Source organism: Vicia villosa, unplaced genomic scaffold (genome assembly GCF_029867415.1).
Source record: "Vicia villosa cultivar HV-30 ecotype Madison, WI unplaced genomic scaffold, Vvil1.0 ctg.000175F_1_1, whole genome shotgun sequence".
In the NCBI taxonomy this organism is placed as follows: Eukaryota; Viridiplantae; Streptophyta; class Magnoliopsida; order Fabales; family Fabaceae; genus Vicia; species Vicia villosa.
In genome coordinates this window covers 100,517-110,214 of record NW_026705050.1, presented here as the reverse complement: position 1 = coordinate 110,214, position 9,698 = coordinate 100,517, and the positions used below count along the sequence as shown (strand labels likewise).

The following is a 9,698-nucleotide window of genomic DNA, read 5'->3' as shown; positions in this document are numbered from 1 at the left end:
TGGAAATGTATTTTCAAAGGCAACTTTTTATGAAAAAAAAGTGGTTTCAGAGATGCACTTCCGAAAACACCTTTTTTGAAACCGCCATCTCAACCGATTAAAACCAAAGGTGCGCCAAAAAAGCCGAAAAGTACCCAAGAAGATACATCAACCAAACGATCTCCTTCCTACTTTGAACATGTTGATGCATTGATCCAAGATTCACCAACACCAGAGTCCAAGTGTAGTGGTAACAAAGGAGCGCGTATTTCGAAGCCGCCTCGCACACCTCCGATCAAAAAATCTCTCATGATCTACATTGATGAGATGCCGCTTTTTATACACAAATATATTGATAACATAATTGATGTTGGCACCGACGGCAATTGTGGATATCGGGCCGTTGCGGGTTTGCTCGGAAAAGGAGAAGAAAATCACACTCTAATTCGACGGGCACTTATTTCGGAGTTTACTTCGCATAGGGACATCTACATCCGACTCTATGAAAATCAAGAAAACTTTGAGAAACTTCATGATTCACTTGTTCCATCACTAAGCGGTATCTCCCCGGTTTCGAAGTTGATGTCATTCCCCGATATGGGTCATCTCATAGCAAGTGCGTACGATCGGGTGTGTGTCGATTTGACGAGATTTGGATTATGTGAGACAATTCTTTCCACTTCATAGACGACCGCCTTTGGACGCGTCGAGCCGCATCATATGTATCGGGTATCTAAGATCGCGCCACTTCTTGCAAGTTTTTTTGAAACCGGAGTGTCCTATACCGGCTACTTCTTATCAGTGGACGGCACATCATACAAATGAGGCGGAGACTTGGCCGGATCCTTTCGTTGAAAGAATGACGGAGTTTGAAGAAATGATGAAGCAAGAGCGTGAGGAAAATAGAGAGCGGTCGAAGAACATACCGATTTTAGATCTAAGCGCTACCGATTGGTTCGGCGAATTTTAGTTTTAACCGGACCATTGTTTTTTGTAATGACCGGTGCGTGTCATTTTTTGTATGTATTGTCGTTTAACATGTAAAATCAAACCGATTCAATGCATATATAATATAAGTATGTTTAATATTGTCATTGTTTATGTTGTGCCTATTTTGTATGTATTTGTTATTGTTATCTCAAAACAGAATGCAATGCACAAAATGTGATTTTTCACCTCTGTTTCTGCATAATTCGGAAGTTCATTTCCGAAATATAGCTATTTTTGGACTTATTTCGGAAGTTCATTTCCGAAACATCCACTGAATGTAAGATAAGGTTTGTTGGGCCATTATTACTCCAATAAGTCTATAAATACAACACAATTTTTTTCATCCTCATCACACCACAAAACACCAATGACACAAACCTAACCCCACCTAGCATTCGTCTACTTCACCAGTGGCTACCCGATGTCGTTCCAATTCCGCTTCTCGCGCGACACGCCGTTTGCGGAATTGATAACGTCGCTTAACACGCTATTGCAATATCTGGAAAATCGGAAGGTTGTCAAGCTTGAGTACCGTTCGCCATCGCTAAACGACGAGGGAAACGTTCAATTCACCCCATTTGAAGTCAAGAACGACGAAGATTTAGCGGTTTTGGGGACAACTTTCAACCAATTTTCTTCGAAGGGTCTGATCGAGTTGGATGCGAAACTTCAAAGATCGGGGGAAGACGTTATCAAAATGTTGACTCATCCTCACCTACCCGTGTTTAGGGCTGTATTTGGGAATGTGGATCCGAGATCCGGACCGGTGGAACTGGTCCAATGGACCGACCGAAACAGTGAATGGGATGGTAATGGATAAAAAAATTATCCGAATCTAGAATGAAGAACCGGACCAAATATCCAATGAGTAACCGAAAATAAAAATATAAATAGCCTTGTCATTTCATTTCCTCACTTTTTCCCACTCCCTCTCTCTCTCATTCACTCTCAGACTCCTCCGGTCCTCCCTCTATCACTCACTCACGTCTCTCTTCCTCTCCTCCCATGTCTCTACCTCAGCCACCTCCGACGGCCTCCTCTTCCCCTCCTTGTCTCCGATGATAACTCCTCACACACTAGTTATTGTTTTTACTTCTTCTTGAATCGTGATTTCGTGTATCTGTTTCAGAGAGATTTCTTGGAGTATCTTCTTCGTATAACTGTAATGTATTCAAACTTTTTGTATTGTTATATTTCACATAAATTTCATGCTATTTACCATGTTTGCATGTTAGGTTTGATGCTTCGTTCTATAGTATGTTGCTGTTTTTCCCTAATTTGTTTTGACCTAATTTGTTTTTCCCTAAATTGTTTTGACCTAAAATTTTTATAAATGAAATGCATGTTACAATTTTGACCTATGTTTTGCCTATTTCAATTTTCAAGTTTGATTAAGATTAGTAAAGCGTTAGGGTTTTTTTATACTGAGTTTTTTTTATTCATAAATCATAATAAAGCTCGATTAGGGTTTTGATCAAATTTTTGGGTATCTTCTAAATAAAGTTGGGCTTCTGTTGTTGAGTTTTGTTATAGTTTACTATTATATTATTGTTTAATTCTTTGTATTTTTTTCCATGTCGTTTCAAGATTCATCATTGACTCCTCCAACAATGGTGGATGATCTCATTGATATTGAGTTGTTGCTTGGTGACATCGGGGAAGAGGAGACAACGGATGGAGGTAATTTAGAGCTTGGTGAGATGATGGATATGGAGGTTCCAGTTCCGAGTGATACAACTACAAAAACCAACCCCACTGATAATACTACTACTCAGACCCCACTAAAAATACTACAAACACAAACACTGATGCTTCAACCCCTCAGGTTGCCCAAGCTCAAAGTTCCCAAAGTCAGAGAAATGCTGATGGTAGAGCTCCTCGTCCTAAAAAATCTGCTGTTCATTCTGAAATGGTGCTTATTGTAGGTCCAGATGGCATTAAGAAGTGGAAGTGCAGATGGTGTGGAAAGCTTTACACATATGATGCAAAGTGGAAGAGTACCTCTAATGGTAAGAAACATTTAGAAGCATGTATTCAGAGAAGGTTAAGGTTGAAAGGAAATAATGAGAAAGAGTTTGCTCAGTCTAGATTAAACATAGGTGATAATACTCCTAGTTTAGCTACTTGGACATATAATCATGCTAGGGTTAGAGAAATTGCAGCACACATGATTCTAGGTCATGAATTTCCTTTTTTTTGTTATGGAAGGTGTTATTTTTAATGAGTTTCTAAAAGAGATTTATCCATGGTACAAAAAGATTACTAGGCAACAGGTTAAGTTTGATTGGAGACATTTTATGAGGCTGAGAGAATTAAAATGAAAAGGTCTATGGCTTTGATTAACAGGGTCAGTCTCACCACTGACTTGTGGTGGTCTGGTGAACAGAGGATAGGCTATATGACTGTGACTGGTCATTTCATTGATTCAAAATGGCAGCTTCATAAAAGAGTTTTATCTTTTAAGAATGTGCCACCACCACATTCTGGAGAGGTTTTGTGCAGGGAACTGATAAAGGTAATGGATGATTGGGGAATAAGGGATAAGGTAGCATCTATTTCTGTTGATAATGCCAGTGCCAATGATAATTGCATTGCTAGGTTGAAGAGATATTATTCTGGTAGGAGAAATTTACCCTTAGATGGTAAGTTATTTCATGTAAGGTGTTGTGCACACATCTTAAATTTGTTGGTGCAGGATGGGCTTGATATGATTAAGATGTCTGTTGATAAGATAAGAAATGGTGTCAAATACTTGCTCAATTCTGAAACAAGATGCAAATCATTCAAAAAGATTGTTGATGAGTTGCAACTTGAAGGCAGAATGCAAGTGTTGGATACAAAGACTAGGTGGAACTCAACTTGGTTGATGTTGTCTACTGCATACCATTACAGAGAAGTGTGGCCTAGATATGCTGAGGAAAATGGTGCATTTCTCAGTTTTTTGCCTGATGCAAATGATTGGGAAGATGTTCATGATATTTTCAAGTTTTGGAGGTTTTTGATGATGTGACATCAATTATTAGTGGCACATCTTACCCTACTGCTAATCTGTTTTTGTCTGAGCTTTACAGAGTGAAGGTTTTACTTGATAATCCTTCAAGTATCTCACATAATCCTCAGTTGCAGGCCCTTGCTAGTGAAATGAAGCTGAAATATGACAAGTATTGGTCAGAGTCTAATACATTGATTTCGATTGGTGCAGTTCTTGATCCAAGGTATGAACATCTTAGACTATGATGTATGATTATTATCTGAGGCATGATTATTATTCTCTAATCTTGATATGAATGATTATTATCTGATGCATGATTGGTATCCTGTTATTGATATGTATAGTGAGTTGTGACTTAATTGTGTCTTATTAAGTTGCCTTGCTGCTGGTTGTGGTTTAATAGTGCCTACTGCCTGCCTATGATGTAATCTTTTCTTGATAATCTCATTTAAGTTGCCTTGATGTTGTGGTTTAATAGTGCCTATGATGAAATCTTTTCTTGAATTGTATGAATTATGATTACCTGAGGCTTATGATGGATTGTTTTGTTGATATGCATATTAGTGAGTTGTGACTTAATAGTGCCTATTTTCTCATTTAAGTTGCCTTGCTAGTTGTGGTTTAATAGTGCCTATGATGACATGTTTTCTTGATCTGCATTATTAGAATTCAAGATTCTGAGGCCTATTCTGTCACCTCTTGGTGACTTTAGTTGGGGTTGTGGCCTATTCTGTTACCTCCTTGTATGTTGCCAATGATGAACAATAATTCTGAGGTCATTAATTATTAATGTTGCCTTTCCTAATGAATTATTATGAGGCCATTGTTGTTACCTTATACTTTATTTATGCAATAGGTATAAGATGATCTTCATCAAATGGGTATACCCCTTTTTGTATCCAAATCTCACTCAATCAGATACATATCAACAACAGTTGTCTGAAAATTTAAGTACCCTCTTCCAATTGTATCAAAATTCCTATGGAACCAATGATGCAACTACCCCTACTGCTGCATCTGAATCTCCAGAAGTAGGATCTATTTCTGGATTGGGAAGGAGAAACTTTGAAATGTTTTTAGAAACTGTTGTGGGTAATAATTCCAAAACTGATCTTGAATTATATTTTGAGGAGCCTCCTTTGAAAGTTCCCCCTAATGTTAAATTTGATGTTTTAACTTGGTGGATGGGAAATGAGGCCAAATATCCTGTTCTTAGTAAATTGGCAAAGGATATCCTAACTGTTCTAGTTACTACTGTTGCTTCAGAAGCAACTTTTAGTGCTGGGAAAAGGATTATTAATCCGAAAAGATCTTCTATGAAAACTAAGACAGTTGAAATGGTGCTTTGTGGAGGTGATTGGGTGAAGAAGAAATATGGAATAAAGAAGGGGTGCACTGCTTCTATTGTAAGTTTATTTTTCATGTCTTCTTTCATTTCTAACTAATACATGTTTATTATTATTCTATCTTAACTAATACTTTTCAAATTTGTGTTGTAGCTTGAGGAACCACAAGATGAACCTTTGACATATCATTTTGGTGAAGATTTGGGTGTTTCATCTACTGCTGCTGCAACTTGAAAACAATGCCAATGATGAGATTGTTCTGAGGCATTATGAAATGTAATGATCTTTTGAGTTTATTTTGACTTATCATTTTGAAACCTCATGTATTTTTGATACAATTATCTTTGGTAGCCTCTTATCAAAACATTAACATTTGTCTTGGTATATTATATAAGTTGGTATATTATATAAGTGATTATGAAATGTTGTTGGGTTGTTAATTTGATATGTAAAATCATTAGTTTCATTTCATGTACAGTTTGGAAACCCATAAATAAACATGAAATTTCATTAATTTTTTCTTGTGTATCGGGTGGTCCGGTTACCCGACCAACAACAACGGTCCGGTTTCGGTTATTTTATTAAAAAAAACTAATTCGGTTCGGTCTTCGGTTACCCAAAATTGTTGGATCGGTTTCGGTCCAACAATTTATCCATCACTGTGTTGGACCGGTCCCGGTTTACCCGGATAAGTTTTCGGTCCATGAATCGGGACATCAATTATCCGGACCGAACCGGACCGATACCAGCCCTACCCGTGTTTAACAATATGTAACTTTAATTTTATGTAATGTGATCTTTGTAATCTTCATTCTTTAAATAAATCGAATCGTTGTTGTTTGTTATTTTTCTTCTGTATCAGACCTTATTTCGGAAGTACATTTCCGAATTCTTCCAAGGGGGTGAATTCAGAGATGCACTTCCGAATTCACCTATTTTCTAGAAAAAAACATTATTTCGAATGTACATTTCCGAAATCAATTTTTTTCATAAAAAAAACATGTTTTCGGAAGTGCATTTCTAAAACCACCTTTTTTCTCATAAAAAAGTGACTTCGGAAATGCATTTCCGAAATAAAGAGGCATTTTAGGATTTTCGCCACTTCAATAAAAAAATTCTAAAATTAAATTAACAGTAGGACCTAAAGTACATAAGGTCCATCATCTTATCTTGTAAGCTCTACAAATTAAATGAATCGTAAGGCTTAAAGTCCATGAAGTCCGTCTGAAATTTCTACAAATTAAATTAACAGTAGGACCTAAAGTACATAAGTTCCATCATCTTATCTTGTAAGCTCTACAAATTAAATTAATAATAAGGCTTAAAGTCCATGAAGTCCATCATCTCAACTTGAAATTTCTACAAATTAAATTAACAGTAGGACCTAAAGTACATGAGGTCCATCATCTTGTAATTTATACAAATTAAATTAATATAATAGTAATGTCTAAAATTCATAAGGGTCCATCATTTCATCTTGCAAGTTCTACAGATTTAATTAATAATAAGGCATAAAATCTATGAGGTTCATCACCTCATCTTGCAAGTTCAGCAAATTAAATTAACACTAAGACCTAAAATCTATAAGGTCCGTCATCTCATCATACAAGTTTTACAAACTAAATTAAAATTCATGAGGCACACCATCTCATCTTGCAAGTTCTACGAATAAAATTAGACAATTTATCTTCTCATTTTTATAGGTTCCTCAGTTTTTAGAGATGTGTCTTCAAACACACCATTTTTTTATTTTACTTAATTTTTGTTTGGAAATGCATCTCAGAAATTATAAGTAATATGCTTCAAAGATGTATATTCAAAATACCTATAATACTTCAAATGAAAAACAGAAACAAATACGGTATGAGGAAATTTATAATTGATAATCATAACAACTTGACATTAAATTAAAACACAAAACATTACATAGATCATTGATAATCGAAAAAATTAACATTACACGTCTTTATAAACGGGTAGTTTCAGACGTTGCAACATGTTGATAATATCTTCGACTGCTCTTGAAATCTTCGCATCCACTTCAATTGGACTCTTCGTTTCATATTGGCGAAAAGTACTCCACACAACCTTTAAATTTGCATCTGTCTTCAGTTCAAAGTTGATAACTGTATCTTCTCGTTGTTGTGAAACGAGGGTGAACGATACTCGAGCGTGATAGCATGTCGATTTTATGGATATCGCGGGAGCGTATTCAGTTTGGATATTAGGTCGGCGCGAGTTAAGTCCTTGCAAAACCTAAACTGAAGTGGCGGCTTCTCACCATTGAAATACACAAATGCAAGGTGGGATATGTATTCATTTTTTGACATTGTATGTTTTGTAAAAAAAATGGGATGAGAAACACCCTATTTATACAAGGCTTGGATTACTTTGGATCTTACAGACTTTATCCTCACAAACTGTGTACCTAGAAACATAATGGTTGTCATCCAAAAGCTTCAAAAGTTGTTGCATTTTGGATCTTGGACCTCTTATCGCCGTATTGTTTAGATAACGCGCATTGTATACCTGCTTGATATTTGAAACACTTACAGGTCTTTTCCGTTTCAAATATGCAAGTATGTTTTTAGGCGCCACACTAACTAAAGACATGTCTGAAACAATTTCTTTCTCCTCTGGTTTAAGGCGACGTACGATGGGATGACCAGCTAACTTGGATTGTAATGCATGATTATGTAAATCAGAAATCACATTAAATTTCCATGTATCATCTTCCAGACAGTATCCACACAATTTAAACAGAAACTGGCATTTTTTTATCTAATGTCATCATGTTTCAACTTCTGAATCGGTAGAATATTCGGGCCACTTCTCTCGCATCTCATGGTTACATATTTTTGCCTTTGGCTAGAACCATTGTCGGACCTTCCTATTACAGTGTTAAACCCCAAATTCCCAACCACCATGCAGACCCATTCGAGGATATGTTCACGAACAGTAAACAATTTTTCATTTGTAAATTGTTGACCAACATCTATCTCGACATCAACAGGTCTAACATCGTCTTTCACCTGATCCGGTTTAACATCGTCATTCACCTCATCCGGTTTAACATCATCCTTCACTTCATCATGTTTTGTATCATTACTTACAACAACTTTGGTGCTCTATGTTATAAATATACCACTGCTTATAAAAAAACTTACAACAACTTTGGGAAACATATCCGGTGCACCATATCTAATTCAAATCAAAGCAGAAAAACGGTTAAAAAAATCACAAGAACAAACAATTTCGAAGATGCATCTCCGAAATATATAGCAAATGAATTCAGAGATGCATCTGCAGACTCAATGTACATGTTTTCAACACAAAAACAAGATTAATGCAAGAAATTAAGGATGAAATGAATGAACTTTACCTTAAATTGCAACTTCTTTTGTTCCCTTTGTTGTGATAAAACACAAGAATGATAATTTGGAGTCAAAAAGTTGATTGAGAATGAATTTTTTTTAAGGTTTTTGGGTTATGGAGGATGAATGAAGTATGAGAGAGATGATCAAGTAAGGTGGTGATATATTCAATTTCCCGCTTGACATTTTCGGAGATGCATCTCCGAAAATTTCACAAAATGAATAAATGATAATTTACATTGAAAAACGTTGGGAAAATGGATTTAGGGATGTTTTGGAGATGCATCTCCGAATACACCCCAGAAATATTCGCAGATGCATTTCCGAACTAAATTTTGGTAAAAATGATTCATGGTGCATTCAGAGATGCATCTCTGAAAATTTCTGAGGGTATTTTCAGGTTTTCAAATGTGTGATTCACGACACAAGGGTGGAAAAAATTGTCTAAAATTAACAGTAAGGCCTAAAATCCATTAGGTTCATCTTCTCATCTTGCAAGTTCTACAAATTAAGTTAACAGTAAGACCTACAATCTATGAGGTTCATCATCTCATCTTGAAAGTTCAAAAATTAAATTAACAGTAAGGCCTAAAATCCACGAGGTCCATCATCTCATCTTGGAAGTTCTACAAATTAAATTAATACCAAGGCCTAAACTCCATGAGGTTCATCATCTCATCTTGCAAGCTCTACAAACTAACAGTAAAGTCTAAAATCCATGAGGTTCATCTTCTCATCTTGCAAGTTCTACAAATTAAATTAATAGTAAGGTCTAAAATCCATGAGGTTCATCCTCTCTTCTTGCAAGTTCTACAAATTAAATTAACAATAAGGCCTAAAATTTATTAGGTCCATTATCTCATCTTGCAAGTTCTGCAAATTAAATTAACAGTAAGGTCTAAAATACATGAGGTCCATGACCTTCAATTGGGGTCTCGAATGTGGGGGTTTTAAAAGAGAAAATGCAAGAATTTTATTATTCATTGTATGTGTCATACCCCAAAATTTGCCCATCAT

At 35.9% G+C, this 9,698-nt stretch overlaps 1 protein-coding gene across 1 annotated transcript; it reads right to left on the bottom strand.

The window, feature by feature from the left end:
- Nucleotides 1–7,677: 7,677 nt before the first annotated feature.
- Nucleotides 7,678–8,629, bottom strand: LOC131624939 (uncharacterized). The gene is made up of 3 exons (XM_058895861.1): nt 8,549–8,629; nt 8,183–8,435; nt 7,678–8,039 (listed from the first exon to the last, which is right to left on the bottom strand). The coding sequence occupies exons 1-3, from the start codon at nt 8,627–8,629 to the stop codon at nt 7,678–7,680; spliced, it is 696 nt and encodes a 231-aa protein (XP_058751844.1).
- Between the last annotated feature and the right edge of the window lie 1,069 nt (nt 8,630–9,698).